Source organism: Dendropsophus ebraccatus, chromosome 5 (genome assembly GCF_027789765.1).
Source record: "Dendropsophus ebraccatus isolate aDenEbr1 chromosome 5, aDenEbr1.pat, whole genome shotgun sequence".
In the NCBI taxonomy this organism is placed as follows: Eukaryota; Metazoa; Chordata; class Amphibia; order Anura; family Hylidae; genus Dendropsophus; species Dendropsophus ebraccatus.
In genome coordinates, this window is record NC_091458.1 from 6,080,160 (window position 1) to 6,096,523 (window position 16,364).

General features: G+C 52.5%; 1 protein-coding gene across 3 annotated transcripts; it reads left to right on the forward strand.

Moving 5' to 3' along the window:
* Positions 1–15: 15 nt before the first annotated feature.
* Positions 16–16,228, forward strand: LOC138792231 (uncharacterized). Of its 3 annotated transcripts, none has more exons than XM_069969404.1 (9): positions 16–86; positions 4,035–4,138; positions 4,251–4,483; positions 5,561–5,624; positions 5,716–5,843; positions 7,613–7,731; positions 10,125–10,257; positions 10,330–10,426; positions 15,182–16,228. In XM_069969404.1, exons 2-9 carry the CDS (start codon positions 4,069–4,071, stop codon positions 15,226–15,228), a joined length of 891 nt encoding a protein of 296 aa, XP_069825505.1. In that variant the 5' UTR covers positions 16–86; positions 4,035–4,068; the 3' UTR covers positions 15,229–16,228. The 3 variants fall into 3 exon arrangements, with proteins under 3 accessions (XP_069825505.1, XP_069825503.1, XP_069825504.1); XM_069969402.1 differs by lacking the exon at positions 16–86 and adding an exon at positions 2,720–2,949; XM_069969403.1 differs by lacking the exon at positions 16–86 and adding an exon at positions 2,721–2,936.
* Positions 16,229–16,364: the final 136 nt, after the last annotated feature.

Genomic DNA, 16,364 nt, shown 5'->3' on the forward strand with positions numbered 1-16,364 from the left:
TGGTGAAGGAGGCAGCTCCAATCTTCATGAGAAGACAGGACTGTGTATCTATGGCTGCAGAGTCCTCAATGAATGTGGAAGTTCAGGTCTCTATGGATAATAACACGCGAGACTGTAATACACCTCACCCACATTGGATTAGAAACCCACAAAGCCTGTGACCCAAATGACCCCGTCCTTAGTAGTAGAGAGGTGATGAGGGGCACAACTGAGGGAATACAGAGAATCATGGCCGCCAGGGAGGAGAGCTTCATAGTCTGTGCAGGCGGGTGAGATCTCTCCTGCTAAGGACTCTCTTAGTGGTGTCTCTCTTGGTGGTGTCTCTCTTGGTGGTGTCTCTCTTGGTGGGGTCTCTCTTGGTGGGGTCTCTCTTGGTGGTGTCTCTCTTGGTGGTGTCTCTCTTGGTGGGGTCTCTATTGGTGGTGTCTCTCTTGGTGGTGTCTCTCTTGGTGGTGTCTCTCTTGGTGGTGTCTCTCTTGGTAAGGTCTTGTTAAAGAAATAAAGGCAATCCAGCCATCTTGCCCTGTTTTTAATATCAAGTTGATGCTTAGAGTGGAATGACAAATATATATGATAGTTTTTGTGTTTACAACTAGAATAAGTGTTTTTGTAAAACCTAGGCTTTGTCATCCACCCTGTGAGCCCCTCCCAAGAATTGTGCGCGTACATCTCAATATGGTGGAAGATAATGTGCTCGATGCCCATAATTCAAGCTCCAGGATTGGCGTAACCACCTCACATGGACAATTTACCCAGTATTGTTATCTGATTGTAGCGCGCTGACTTGCATACATGAAGTGCACGTATGTTTCCAGGTGAGCTCTCTCTCTCTCGGTCAGGACTCTCCTGGTGAGGACTCTAATGCTAAGCACTCTTTTGGTGAGGTCTCTCCTGTTGAGCCCTTTCCTGCTGGGGTCTTTCCGGGTGAGCTCTTGCTCTCTCTCTTGGTGACCTCTCTCTTGCTGAGGTCTCTCCAGGTGACCTCTCGCTCTCTCTTTCTTGGTGAGGACTCTAATGCTAAGTACTCTTTTGTCTTTTGGTGAGGTCTCTATTGCTGAGTCCTTTCCTGCTGTGGTGTCTCCGGGTGACCTCTCGCTCTCTTTCTTGGTGAGGACTCTAATGCTAAGCACTCTTTTGTCTTTTGGTGAGGTCTCTATTGCTGAGTCCTTTCCTGCTGTGGTGTCTCCGGGTGAGCTCTTGCTCTCTCTCTTGGTGAGCTCTCTCTTGCTGAGGTCTCTCCAGGTGACCTCTCGCTCTCTCTTTCTTGGTGAGGACTCTAATGCTAAGCACTCTTTTGTCTTTTGGTGAGGTCTCTATTGCGGAGTCCTTTCCTGCTGGGGTCTTTCCGGGTGAGCTCTTGCTCTCTCTCTTGGTGAGCTCTCTCTTGCTGAGGTCTCTCCAGGTGACCTCTCGCTCTCTCTTTCTTGGTGAGGACTCTAATGCTAAGCACTCTTTTGTCTTTTGGTGAGGTCTCTATTGCTGAGTCCTTTCCTGCTGTGGTGTCTCCGGGTGAGCTCTTTCTCTCTTCAGCAGACTGTATTACACAATAGGATTAGATACATATCTCAGCAGATGGTATCACGCGAGATAGGATTATGCCATGTGCGGGGTAGCTTGTGCGGTGTTGTGGCAGCTTTGTGGGTGTAGAGTCACTTGGGCACTTGTCACGGTGCCCAGGAGTGGTGTTTGAACCCACCCTCGGAGAGCGCGGGCTCTGCGCTTGAGGTTTGGATAACCCAAGTGTGAACAGGTGCAGGTGAAAGAAGTAATTCACCAGAGTCCAATAATTCTAACCAAAGTAACTTAGTTTACCTGTAGAAACTTCAGTGCAACACAGAATAAACACACTTGTGGTAGGTGCCGGCAGGAGATATTAGCAGTTGTGAGAACAGAGTACAGGAACGTCTTGAGGGCCCTTTCAGTAGTTGAGAAGAAGAAGATGCTCGTACTCATGTATAGAGACTGTGGATCTGACCACCTTTTGCCCTATAGTGTTGGGTTATCCGTCCTGCTAGGGTAGTACAAGGTCCCTGCGCTGGGCTGAGCAGACTTTCCAAGACGTCCTAGAATAGCCGTGCATTACAGCAGGATACGTAGGCTTACATACTGCTTTGTCCTAATGGGGTCAGTACCTAGCCTCAGGTACGTTGCTGTGTGTCCACAATGTACCCAACATCTGATGGCTACTTTCAGCAGGATAATGCGCCATGTCATAAAGCTAGAATCATCTCAGACTGGTTTCTTGAACATGACAATGAGGTCACTGTACTCCAATGGCCTCCACAGTCACCAGATCTCAATCCAATAGAGCATCTTTGGGATGTGGTGGAACGGGAGATTGGCATCATGGATGTGCAGCCGACAAATCTGCGGCAACTGTGTGATGTCATCATGTCAATATGGACCAAAATCTCTGAGGAAGCTTCCAGCACCTTGTATCTATGCCACCAAGAATTGGGGCAGTTCTGAAGGCAAAAGGGGGTCCAACCCGTTACTAGCATGGTGTACCTAATAAAGTGGCCGCTGAGTGTATATACATCATATATACTGCGAATAGAAGCTGTGTGACCCCAGGACCTCAGCTCTGAGCCACCGTAACACACATGATTGGATTAGATACAGCAGTCAGCAAACAGTATCACACGATAGGATGAGATACGCTGCAAAATCTGTTGGCGCTATACAAATAAATATTATTAGATACATAGGCAGGAATCCCAGTCCATGGTCTCCACCATCATGGCCGCCACCTGTCCTGGAGACACTTCCTGGCTGCAAAGCCTGCACCAATTAGGGCTTACCCCTCCCCTCTCCCCGATTGGCTCCTCCCTTCTCCCCTGTAAGCACATGTACTGCAGGAGGAGTGCACTGAGGTGTAGCTTTCTTCCCATCATCCTGCTGGAGAAAACTTAGAGAAGCTGGAGACAGACTGCATTGTGTGTTCTGCAGGTGGAGTGGACTGTATTGTGTGTGTGTGCGCGCGCGCTCTGCAGGTGGAGGGGACTGTAATGTGTGCGCTCTGCAGGTGGAGGGGACTGTAGTGTGTGTGTGTGTGTGTGCGCTCTGCAGGTGGAGGGGACTGTAGTGTGTGTGTGCTCTGCAGGTGGAGGGGACTGTAGTGTGTGTGTGTGCGCGCGCTCTGCAGGTGGAGGGGACTGTAATGTGTGCGCTCTGCAGGTGGAGGGGACTGTAGTGTGTGTGTGTGCGCTCTGCAGGTGGAGGGGACTGTAGTGTGTGTGTGTGTGTGCGCGCTCTGCAGGTGGAGGGGACTGTAGTGTGTGTGCGCTCTGCAGGTGGAGTGGACTGTAGTGTGTGTGTGTGCTCTGCAGGTGGAGGGGACTGTAGTGTGTGTGTGTGTGTGCTCTGCAGGTGGAGGGGACTGTAGTGTGTGTGTGTGTGTGTGTGTGCTCTGCAGGTGGAGGGGACTGTAGTGTGTGTGTGTGTGTGTGTGCTCTGCAGGTGAAGGGGACTGTAGTGTGTGTGTGTGTGTGCTCTGCAGGTGGAGGGGACTGTAGTGTGTGTGTGTGTGCTCTGCAGGTGGAGGGGACTGTAGTGTGTTCGCTCTGCAGGTGGAGGGGACTGTAGTGTGTTCGCTCTGCAGGTGGAGGGGACTGTAGTGTGTTCGCTCTGCAGGTGGAGGGGACTGTAGTGTATTCGCTCTGCAGGTGGAGGGGACTGTAGTGTGTGTGTGTGCTCTGCAGGTGGAGGGGACTGTAGTGTGTGCTCTGCAGGTGGAGGGGACTGTATTGTGTGCTCTGCAGGTGGAGGGGACTGTATTGTGTGCTCTGCAGGTGGAGGGGACTGTATTGTGTGCTCTGCAGGTGGAGGGGACTGTATTGTGTGTGTGCTCTGCAGGTGGAGGGGACTGTAGTGTGTGTGTGCTCTGCAGGTGGAGGGGACTGTAGTGTGTGTGTGTGTGCTCTGCAGGTGGAGAGGACTGTATTGTGTGTGTGCGTGCATTCGGCAGATGGAGGGGACTGTATTGTTTGTGCGCTCTGCAGGTGGAGCAGACTGTATTGTATATTTTTCTGTAGGTGAAGGGGACAGTGTATTCCCTCCTGCACAGTTATGGCGTCTGCCGCCTGGTCTGACCGAGTCCTGGAGCTGCTGCTGAAGCTGAACAATCTGCAGCGTGCAGGTGGGGTGGCATGTGGTGTGACGCGGTGTCTCTGATGTTGCGGCTTCCTCCGCAGGGTGCAGGTGGGGTGGCATGTTGTGTTAACGGTCTCACGCTCCGGTTTCCTCCGCAGGGTGTCTGCCGTTCTGCGTGCAGGGGCAGCGGGTCGGGTGGGTGTCACAGCCGGTGGCACAGGTCCTGGCGCAGAGCTCTGATGTGTTCTCCCTGTGTAAGGATTCGGGGGACAGACTAGAGCTGAGTGATGCTCTGCGCTCCCCCCAGGATCGAACGCGGGCCGTGCAGGATGTGATGGAGTCGCTCAGAGGTCGGGACGCCTTCCCCTGTCTCCGGGAGTGGAGGGATGAGGTGAGGACTGTGCCCCCCCATCGCTGCCCGGTCCTGGGGGGAGGGGGGTGACTACAGCTGAGCTCCGTATCATGTACATCAGTGGTTCTCAAACTGTGAGGCGCCCCCTAGTTGTTGGTGAGGCGCCCCCTAGTTGTTGGTGAGGCGCCCCCTAGTTGTTGGTGAGGCGCCCCCTAGTTGTTGGTGAGGCGCCCCCTAGTTGTTGGTGAGGCGCCCCCTAGTTGTTGGTGAGGCCCAGCTGGGGAGACAGTTTTCACAAAAGTTACTAATGATCTGCACAGTCCTTTGGCTGTTTGCAAAAATCTCCATTTTAGCCACATTATTAACTTATTTTGTACTTGATTTATTATTATCTAGAGCTTGGGAGACGGGTGTAGCCCTAGCGTTATCATCAGCTTTTATATGGACTTTCACCACAGATAGTGAGGCCCAGGCGCCCTCTTGGTCAGTGTGGTGAGGCCCGGCACCCTCTTGGTCAGTGTGGTGAGGCCCAGGCATCCTCTTGGTCAGTGTGGTGAGGCCCAGGCATCCTCTTGGTCAGTGTGGTGAGGCCCGGCATCCTCTTGGTCAGTGTGGTGAGGCCCAGGCATCCTCTTGGTCAGTGTGGTGAGGCCCGGCATCCTCTTGGTCAGTGTGGTGAGGCCCGGCACCCTCTTGGTCAGTGTGGTGAGGCCCGGCACCCTCTTGGTCAGTGTGGTGAGGCCCGGCACCCTCTTGGTCAGTGTGGTGAGGCCCGGCACCCTCTTGGTCAGTGTGGTGAGGCCCAGGCACCCTCTTGGTCAGTCTGGTGAGGCCCGGCACCCTCTTGGTCAGTGTGGTGAGGCCCGGCACCCTCTTGGTCAGTGTGGTGAGGCCCGGCACCCTCTTGGTCAGTCTGGTGGGGCCCAGGCATTGCCTGGGTGAGGCTCCGGTAGAAACAGTTTGAGAAGCGCTGATGTACATCACCACTTCCTACAGTGTGAAATCTCTTCCCCATGTTACTCCTGGCGATTCTCCGCGCCATTGTCACGCTGTGTTGTATGCCGCGTGTGCGGTCACATGGTGGATATCCTCGTGTAACACTCTCTGTCTCCACAGCTCTACGACGTGAAGGGTTTATTCTCTGATCCTCCTCTTCTCAGTATGGAGCGAGCGGCTACACGTAAGTGCTGGACGGTTCCTTGTGCCCAGGAGCTCGCAGTCTATTTGTGCCGCGTGTCTCTGTATCCAATACTTGTGGTCTCTCCCGCCAGCTCTCCTCGGGGTTCCCCGATATGGCGTCCATGTAAACGGCTTCCTGCACAGAGGAGCCAACATCTTTATGTGGATTGCTAGACGATCACTGACGAAACCCAACTACCCTGGCAAACTGGACCATCTGGTGAGGGGGTTATATATGAGCAGGCGGGATGTTGGTGTCATCAGGGGGTTATATATGAGCACAGTGGTAGTGTTATCAGTAAGTTATATATGAGCAGGCGGGATGGTGGTGTCATCAGGGGGTTATATATGAGCAGACCGGATGGTGGTGTCATCAGGGGCTTATTTATGAGCAGGCGGGATGGTGGTGTCATCAGGGGCTTATATATGAGCAGGCGGGATGGTGATGTCAGGGGGTTACACATGAGCAGGCTGGATGGTGGTGTCATCAGGGGCTTATATATGAGCAGGCGGGATGGTGATGTCAGGGGGTTACACATGAGCAGGCTGGATGGTGGTGTCATCAGGGGCTTATATATGAGCAGGCGGGATGGTGATGTCAGGGGGTTACACATGAGCAGGCAGGATGGTGATGTCATCAGGGGGTTATATATGAGCAGGCGGGATGGTGATGTCAGGGGGTTACACATGAGCAGGCAGGATGGTGGTGTCATCAGGGGGTTATATATGAGCACAGTGGTAGTGTTATCAGTAAGTTATATATGAGCAGGCGGGATGGTGGTGTCATCAGGGGGTTATATATGAGCACAGTGGTAGTGTTATCAGTAAGTTATATATGAGCAGGCGGGATGGTGGTGTCATCAGGGGGTTATATATGAGCACAGTGGTAGTGTTATCAGTAAGTTATATATGAGCAGGCGGGATGGTGGTGTCATCAGGGGGTTATATATGAGCACAGTGGTAGTGTTATCAGTAAGTTATATATGAACCAAGGCATCCAAGAAATTTGAGAAAATCTGGGGAAAATGGTTGGCGACCCCTGGACTAGGGTCAGCTGGGTCTCATACACAGGCTGGGAGGTGAGGTGGGCGGTGTGGAGGAATGATCTATGCTATCATTGCTAGTACCCTGTCTCCGCTGGCTGATGAGAGGTGTGCAGGACTGGGCTCAGTTAAGCTCCTTGGACGTGCTTTACCTTTATTTGTCTTTGGTGAACATTCTTCAATTGCAGACCCACTCACATGGTGGGAGGAGGTCGAGAATCATGGTCTGCAGACTTTTATGCATGCTCTACAAGGACTGTGGAACTGACAGAACTGAGGAATGGGGGGTGGGCTAGGGAGGGTTGGGGTCGGAGGGTATGCCCTCTGGGGAGTTTTTGTTTGTTAATGAAAAATGCAAATATTTCAATAAAAATAATTTGGATTAAAAAAGTTATATATGAACAGGCGGGATGGTGGTGTCATCAGGGGGTTATATATGAGCACAGTGGTAGTGTTATCAGTAAGTTATATATGAGCAGACGGGATGCTGGTGTTGTCAGGGTTATATATGAGCAGGCGAGATGGTGGTGTCATCAGGGTTATATATGAGCAGGTGGGATGGTGGTGTCATCAGGGGGTTATATATGAGCACAGTGGTAGTGTTATCAGTAAGTTATATATGAGCAGGCGGGATGGTGGTGTTGTCAGGGGGTTATATATGAGTGGGCGGGATTAGACATGACCAGTTCCCTGCTGCCAGGTTTCACCCCTGGGATCTTGAGGAGCTGAGGACCTCTCGGGGATGTTGTTTTCGATGTCTATTATCAGGACCTATAGGTTATAAGCAGAATTTAATGTGGATAAAATAAACTACAAGTATCCTGTAATTACAATTTCTGGTAAACTCACGTAATGACTGATATGGCTGCTGACTGGTCATAGCCACGCCTGTAGGGTACATGGCTTCTCTCTCGTTCTGGGTTTCCGACATCTGTCCCTTTCACAGGCAGCCGGAGGAATCTCTGCAGGTGCCGAGGTGTGGGAGACCCTGCTGAAGGAGTGTACAGAGGAGGCGTGTATCCCAGAATCCCTTGCAGCTACAGCAAGACCTGCCGGGACTGTGAGGTGTGATCAGTAACTAATGTAGACTCCCGTGGCGGTGCCTACAGTGTGTGGCTCCAGACTCCCGTGGCGGTGCCTACAGTGTGTGGCTCCAGACTCCCGTGGCGGTGCCTTCAGTGTGTGGCTCCAGACTCCCGTGGCGGTGCCTACAGTGTGTGGCTCCAGACTCCCGTGGCGGTGCCTTCAGTGTGTGGCTCCAGACTCCCGTGGCGGTGCCTACAGTGTGTGGCTCCAGACTCCCGTGGCGGTGCCTACAGTGTGTGGCTCCAGACTCCCGTGGCGGTGCCTACAGTGTGTGGCTCCAGACTCCCGTGGCGGTGCCTACAGTGTGTGGCTCCAGACGCCCGTGGCGGTGCCTACAGTGTGTGGCTCCAGACTCCCGTGGCGGTGCCTACAGTGTGTGGCTCCAGACGCCCGTGGCGGTGCCTACAGTGTGTGGCTCCAGACTCCCGTGGCGGTGCCTACAGTGTGTGGCTCCAGACTCCCGTGGCGGTGCCTACAGTGTGTGGCTCCAGACTCCCGTGGCGGTGCCTACAGTGTGTGGCTCCAGACTCCCGTGGCGGTGCCTACAGTGTGTGGCTCCAGACTCCCGTGGCGGTGCCTACAGTGTGTGGCTCCAGACTCCCGTGGCGGTGCCTACAGTGTGTGGCTCCAGACTCCCGTGGCGGTGCCTACAGTGTGTGGCTCCAGACTCCCGTGGCGGTGCCTACAGTGTGTGGCTCCAGACTCCCGTGGCGGTGCCAACAGCTCATCCAACATTTCCCACTTTCCTTGATGACACTTACCCCCCTGGGTTATAAGCTTACAACTAGAGATGGACAAATTTACAGTATAAACAAAGCAAATAGCTTGGTTAGCTCGGCATTCTGGATATCAGCCTGCTGCCTTTTTAGTGCCGCTTCTCCCCGGGTGCCCGGAAAAGCTGGATCCATTCCTGGGAAACTTCTCCCAGTTTCTGATACGTCTCTCATTTGGGGAATATATATTAAAGAGGTAGTTCACCAAAACAAACTGCCAGATTTGTGATTTACTTCTATTAAAAAATATCAAGTCTTCCAGTACTTATCAGCTGCTGTATGCCCTGCAGGAAGTGGTGTATTTTCTCCTGTCTAACACAGTGATCTCTGCTGGCACCTCTGTCCATGTCAGGAACTGTCCACAGCAGTAGCAAATACCTATAAGGGTACAAACACACACAGCAGATACGCAGCAGATTTGATACTGTGTTCAGTTATTTAGATCTAATCTGCTGCGTATCTGCTGTGTATAGCAGCAGTAAATACGCAGCGTATAAGCCGTGTGTGTTTGTACCCTAAAAAACGTCTCCTGCTGTCTAGAAATACACCACATCCTGCAGGACATACAGCAGCTGATAAGTACAATTACAAATATCTGGCAACAGTGGATTTGAAAGAAATCTTTTTTTTTTTTTTTTTTGGTAAGCTACCATTTAAAGGGATTTTTAGGAAAAAGACAGTAAAAGAACTTGCTCTCTCCTCTCCAGACATTGACCTGGTATTGCAGTGCACCATTGATATGCCCTCTCCAGACACTCACCTGGTATTGCAGTGCACCATTGCTCTGTCCTCTCCAGACACTCACCTGGTATTGCAGTGCACCATTGCTCTGTCCTCTCCAGACACTCACCTGGTATTGCAGTGCACCATTGCTCTGTCCTCTCCAGACACTCACCTGGTATTGCAGTGCACCATTGCTCTGTCCTCTCCAGACACTCACCTGGTATTGCAGTGCACCATTGCTCTGTCCTCTCCAGACACTCACCTGGTATTGCAGTGCACCATTGATGTGCCCTCTCCAGACACTCACCTGGTATTGCAGTGCTTCCAGGTGCTATACAATACGATCCTTGTGTGGCCATTAAGTTATTGGAGATTTAGTTTCTGATTCCACATTAGTGCCGTCGCCTATGGGGGGTCATCCACAATCACTCATGTTGCAGACTTCACCTGGAAGCAACATGCAGGTCATGGGATACAACATAGGGAGGCTGTGAGTATACTCCCCGCGGGATCCCATCTGTATCCACAGTTCTGTTCTGCATGTCGCCTTATTTTATATGGATTGGCAAGACACGTCACAGTCTGCTGCCATGTGCGGCATTGCTAAAAGACTGGAAGGAAGTAAAACTATACTCACCGTAGTCCCGACCACCCACCTAGCGTCTCAGTCCAGCCACCACTCTAGCATATAGCGGTGGTCAGGAATCTTGGCAACACTATAGGAACACCATGGGTTAAAGCAATTTGCAATGTTTAGGTGATGGGCATACCTCTTTTAGCTTGGCCCATTGTATGAATCAGGTAATACCCTTTGGTGTGGCTGTACGGTATTGTGATGCTGCTTCCCTGGTGGTGACCGTCCGTCTGCCCTCACAGCTATGCCTATCAGCGGGATGGGGCCCAGTACCTGGAGTGCCAGTTTGTGTATGATCTGGAGGTTCCGGAGTCCTTCCAGCCTCGTGTAGGGGACGGAGAGGTGCAGGAGTTTTATCTGTGGCCCCTGGACAAGGTGGGTAACATAGCACCCCCTTCGAGCAGAGTGACAACTATCGCTATTTGATGGGGGACTGTCTCCCTACAGGTGAAAGACGCCATCGCCACCCAGGAGTTTAAACCCAACTGCGCTCTGGTCGTGCTAGATTTCCTCATCCGGAACGGACACATCCAGCCGGACACAGGTGAGTGGAGGGATATACCAACAGAGAAGGGGTGAGCCAAGAGATATACCAACACAGAGGGAGGGGGTGAGCGGAGGGATATACCAACACAGAGGGAGGAGGTGAGCCGAGGGATATACCAACACAGAGGGAGGAGGTGAGCCGAGGGATATACCAACACAGAGGGAGGAGGTGAGCCGAGGGATATACTAACAGAGAGAGGGGGTGAGCGGAGGGATATACTAACACAGAGAGGGGGTAAGCGGAGGGATATACTAACAGAGAGGAGGTGAGCCGAGGAATATACTAACAGAGAGAGGGGGTGAGCGGAGGGATATACTAACGCAGAGAGGAGGTGAGCGGAGGGAAATACTAACGCAGAGAGGAGGTGAGCAGAGGGAAATACTAACGCAGAGAGGAGGTGAGCAGAGGGAAATACTAACACAGGGAGGAGGTGAGCCGAGGGAAATACTAACACAGGGAGGAGGTGAGCCGAGGGATATACTAACAGAGAGGAGGTGAGCCGAGGGATATACTAAGAGAGGAGGTGAGCCGAGGGATATACTAAGAGAGGAGGTGAGCGGAGGGATATACCAACACAGAGGGAGGAGGTGAGCCGAGGGATATACTAACAGAGAGGAGGTGAGCCGAGGGATATACCAACACAGAGGGAGGAGGTGAGCGGAGGGATATACCAACACAGAGGGAGGAGGTGAGCCGAGGGATATACCAACACAGAGGGAGGAGTTGAGCCGAGGGATATACTAACAGAGTATATCCCTCGGCTCACCTCCTCTCTGTTAGTATATCCCTCGGCTCACCTCCTCCCTCTGTGTTGGTATATCCCTCGGCTCACCTCCTCTGTTAGTATATCCCTCGGCTCACCCCCTCTCTGTTAGTATATCCCTCCGCTCACCCCCCTCCCTCTGTGTTGGTATATCCCTCAGCTCACCTCCTCTCTTAGTATATTCCTCGACTCACCTCCTCTCTGTTAGAGGGAGGGGGGTGAGCGGAGGGATATACTAACAGAGAGGAGGTGAGCCGAGGAATATACTAACAGAGAGGAGGTGAGCCGAGGAATATACTAACAGAGAGGAGGTGAGCCGAGGAATATACTAACAGAGAGGAGGTGAGCCGAGGAATATACTAACAGAGAGGAGGTGAGCCGAGGAATATACTAACAGAGAGGAGGTGAGCCGAGGAATATACTAACAGAGAGGAGGTGAGCCAAGGAATATACTAACAGAGAGGAGGTGAGCGGAGGGAAATACAAACACAGAGGGAGGGGGTGAGCCGAGGGATATACTAGCACAGAGAGAGGGGGTGAGCGGAGGATATACTAGCACAGAGAGAGGGGGTGAGCAGAGGGATATACTAACACAGAAGGAGGAGTTGAGCAGAAGGATATACTAACTGAGAGGAGATGAGCCGAGGGAAATACCAACACAGAGGGAGGGGATGAGCCGAGGGATATACCAACACAGAGGGAGGAGGTGAGCCGAGGGATATACTAACACAGAGGGAGGGGATGAGCCGAGGGAAATACCAACACAGAGGGAGGGGATGAGCCGAGGGAAATACCAACACAGAGGTAGGAGGGGTGAGCTGAGAGATATACTAACAGAGGGAGGGGGTGGGCGGAGGGATATACTAACAGAGAGGGGGTGAGCGGAGGGATATACCAACACAGAGGGAGGGGGGTGAGCCGAGGGAAATACCAACACAGGGGGGGGGGGGGGGGGGTGAGCGGAGGGATATACTAACAGAGGGAGGGGGTGAGCGGAGGGATATACTAACAGAGGGAGGGGGTGAGCGGAGGGATATACCAACACAGAGAGGGGGTGAGCGGAGGGATATACCAACACAGAGAGGGGGTGAGCGGAGGGATATACCAACACAGAGAGGGGGTGAGCGGAGGGATATACCAACACAGAGAGGGGGTGAGCGGAGGGATATACCAACACAGAGAGGGGGTGAGCGGAGGGATATACTAACACAGAGGGAGGGGGGTGAGCCGAGGGATATACCAACACAGAGAGGGGGTGAGCGGAGGGATATACTAACACAGAGGGAGGGGGGTGAGCCGAGGGATATACTAACACAGAGAGGGGGTGAGCGGAGGGATACAACACAGGGGGTGAGCGGAGGGATATACTAACACAGAGGGAGGGGGTGAGCGGAGGGATATACTAACACAGAGAGAGGGGGGTGAGCGGAGGGATATACTAACACAGAGAGGGGGTGAGCGGAGGGATATACCAACACAGAGAGAGGGGGGTGAGCGGAGGGATATACTAACACAGAGAGGGGGTGAGCGGAGGGATATACTAACACAGAGAGGGGATGAGCGGAGGGATATAACACAGAGAGGGGGTGAGCGGAGGGATATACTAACACAGAGGGAGGGGGGTGAGCCGAGGGATATACCAACACAGAGAGGGGGTGAGCGGAGGGATATACTAACACAGAGGGGGTGAGCGGAGGGATATACTAACACAGAGAGGGGGTGAGCGGAGGGATATACTAACACAGAGGGAGGGGGGTGAGCCGAGGGATATACCAACACAGAGAGGGGGTGAGCGGAGGGATATACTAACACAGAGGGGGTGAGCGGAGGGATATACTAACACAGAGAGGGGGTGAGCGGAGGGATATACTAACACAGAGAGGGGGTGAGCGGAGGGATATACTAACACAGAGGGAGGGGGGTGAGCCGAGGGATATACCAACACAGAGAGGGGGTGAGCGGAGGGATATACTAACACAGAGGGAGGGGGGTGAGCCGAGGGATATACTAACACAGAGAGGGGGTGAGCGGAGGGATACAACACAGGGGGTGAGCGGAGGGATATACTAACACAGAGGGAGGGGGTGAGCGGAGGGATATAAAACAGAGAGGGGGTGAGCGGAGGGATATACTAACACAGAGGGAGGGGGTGAGCGGAGGGATATACTAACACAGAGAGAGGGGGGTGAGCGGAGGGATATACTAACACAGAGAGGGGGTGAGCGGAGGGATATACCAACACAGAGAGAGGGGGGTGAGCGGAGGGATATACTAACACAGAGAGGGGGTGAGCGGAGGGATATACTAACACAGAGAGGGGATGAGCGGAGGGATATAATACAGAGAGGGGGTGAGCGGAGGGATATAACACAGAGAGGGGGTGAGCGGAGGGATATACTAACACAGAGAGGGGGTGAGCGGAGGGATATACTAACACAGAGGGAGGGGGGTGAGCCGAGGGATATACCAACACAGAGAGGGGGTGAGCCGAGGGATATACCAACACAGAGGGAGGAGGTGAGCCGAGGGATATACTAACACAGAGGGGGTGAGCGGAGGGATATACCAACACAGAGAGAGGGGGGTGAGCGGAGGGATATACTAACACAGAGAGGGGGTGAACGGAGGGATATACTAACACAGAGAGGGGGATGAGCGGAGGGATATAATACAGAGAGGGGGGTGAGCGGAGGGATATAACACAGAGAGGGGGTGAGCGGAGGGATATACCAACACAGAGAGGGGGTGAGCGGAGGGATATACTAACACAGAGGGAGGGGGGTGAGCCGAGGCTATACAAAGAGAGGGGGGGTGAGCGGAGGGATATACTAACACAGAGAGGGGGTGAGCGGAGGGATATACCAACACAGAGAGAGGGGGGTGAGCGGAGGGATATACTAACACAGAGAGGGGGTGAGCGGAGGGATATACTAACACAGAGAGGGGATGAGCGGAGGGATATAATACAGAGAGGGGGTGAGCGGAGGGATATAACACAGAGAGGGGGGTGAGCGGAGGGATATACTAACACAGAGAGGGGGTGAGCGGAGGGATATACTAACACAGAGGGAGGGGGGTGAGCCGAGGGATATACCAACACAGAGAGGGGGTGAGCCGAGGGATATACCAACACAGAGGGAGGAGGTGAGCCGAGGGATATACTAACACAGAGGGGGTGAGCGGAGGGATATACCAACACAGAGAGAGGGGGGTGAGCGGAGGGATATACTAACACAGAGAGGGGGTGAACGGAGGGATATACTAACACAGAGAGGGGATGAGCGGAGGGATATAATACAGAGAGGGGGTGAGCGGAGGGATATAACACAGAGAGGGGGTGAGCGGAGGGATATACCAACACAGAGAGGGGGTGAGCGGAGGGATATACTAACACAGAGGGAGGGGGGTGAGCCGAGGGATATACCAACACAGAGAGGGGGTGAGCGGAGGGATATACTAACACAGAGGGGGTGAGCGGAGGGATATACTAACACAGTATATCCCTCCGCTCACCCACTCTCTGTGTTAGTATATCCCTCCGCTCACCCCCTCTCTGTGTTAGTATATCCCTCCGCTCACCCACTCTCTAACACAGAGGGAGGGGGTGAGCGGAGGGATATAAAACAGAGAGGGGGTGAGCGGAGGGATATACTAACAGAGGGAGGGGGGTGAGCGGAGGGATATAACACAGAGGGGGTGAGCGGAGGGATATAACACAGTATATCCCTCCACTCACCCCCTCTCTGTGTTATATCCCACCGCTCACCCCCTCTGTGTTATATCCCTCCGCTCACCCCCCTCCCTCTGTGTTAGTATATCCCTCCGCTCACCCCCTCTCTAACACAGAGAGTGGGTGAGCGGAGGGATATAACACAGAGAGTGGGTGAGCGGAGGGATATACTAACACAGAGAGTGGGTCTATAATGGGGTACAGGGCGGTACAGCAGTGTCGGGCTGCACTCACATATTATTTCCCTTTTATCTTTCAGAAAAGTTTTACACAAACTTTGTCGAGAATCTGCACAGACCGCTGTGATGTCACATGACTGTGTCCCGATCTGATGCTGTGATGTCACATGACTGTCCCGATCTGATGCTGCGATGTCACATGACTGTCCCGATCTGATGCTGCGATGTCACATGACTGTCCCGATCTGATGCTGCGATGTCACATGACTGTGTCCCGCTCTGATGCTGCGATGTCACATGACTGTCCCGATCTGATGCTGCTATGTCACATGACTGTCCCGCTCTGATGCTGTGATGTCACATGACTGTCCCGATCTGATGCTGTGATGTCACATGACTGTCCCGATCTGATGCTGTGATGTCACATGACTGTCCCGATCTGATGCTGCGATGTCACGTGACTGTGTCCTGATCTGATGCTGTGATGTCACACGACTAGTACTAAAGCCCCTATTCCACGGAGCAATGGCAGCAGATCGCTGCTATCCTGGTCGTTTCAACACGTTGAAAGACAAAGGACAGCAACGATTAGCTGACAATGTTCATCGTTGTCTTCTATTACACCAGACGATTATCGGCCGATAATCGCTTTGTGTAATGGGGCCTCTACAGTATAGTCAGCGGTTTCCCACCTGACATCCCCCATGTGGAGATCTCTAACCCCTTCAGGACCGGGATCTCTTATCTTTACGCTTCGGTTTTTTCCTCTCCGTATAGGCCGTATTGCGCCACTAATTGTACTTTGTAATGACCTCATTTTTCCATAAAATTTGCAGCAAAACCGGAAAATAAATAATTGCGCAGTGAAGTTAAAAAAAAGCTATTTGTTTTAATTTTGGGGGATTTTGTGTTTAGGCCGTTCGTCTTATTGTAGAACTGACATGTTCTCTATGTTCCCCAAGTCGGTACGATTACAGCGATATGTAACTCCTAACTTTTTTTATTTTATTTGATGACTTTTAAAAAATTTATAACCTTTTAAACCGTGTGTATAAAACGTCTATTCCCTCCTTATAACGCTGTTATCCTGTGCTCTATTCCCTCCATATAACGCTGTTATCCTGTGCTCTATTCCCTCTGTATAACGCTGTTATCCTGTGCTCTATTCCCTCCTTATAACACTGTTATCCTGTGTTCTATTCCCTCCATATAACGCTGTTATCCTGTGCTCTATTCCCTCTGTATAACGCTGTTATCCTGTGC

Bases quoted from the DNA above. Each gene is read 5' to 3' on its own strand.
- LOC138792231 (XM_069969404.1), top strand. From the start codon at position 4,069: ATGGCGTCTGCCGCCTGGTCTGACCGAGTCCTGGAGCTGCTGCTGAAG. The intron at 5,844-7,612 runs GTGAGGGGGTTA...TCCCTTTCACAG, and splicing joins CTGGCAAACTGGACCATCTG to GCAGCCGGAGGAATCTCTGC. The intron at 7,732-10,124 runs GTGTGATCAGTA...CTGCCCTCACAG, and splicing joins AGACCTGCCGGGACTGTGAG to CTATGCCTATCAGCGGGATG.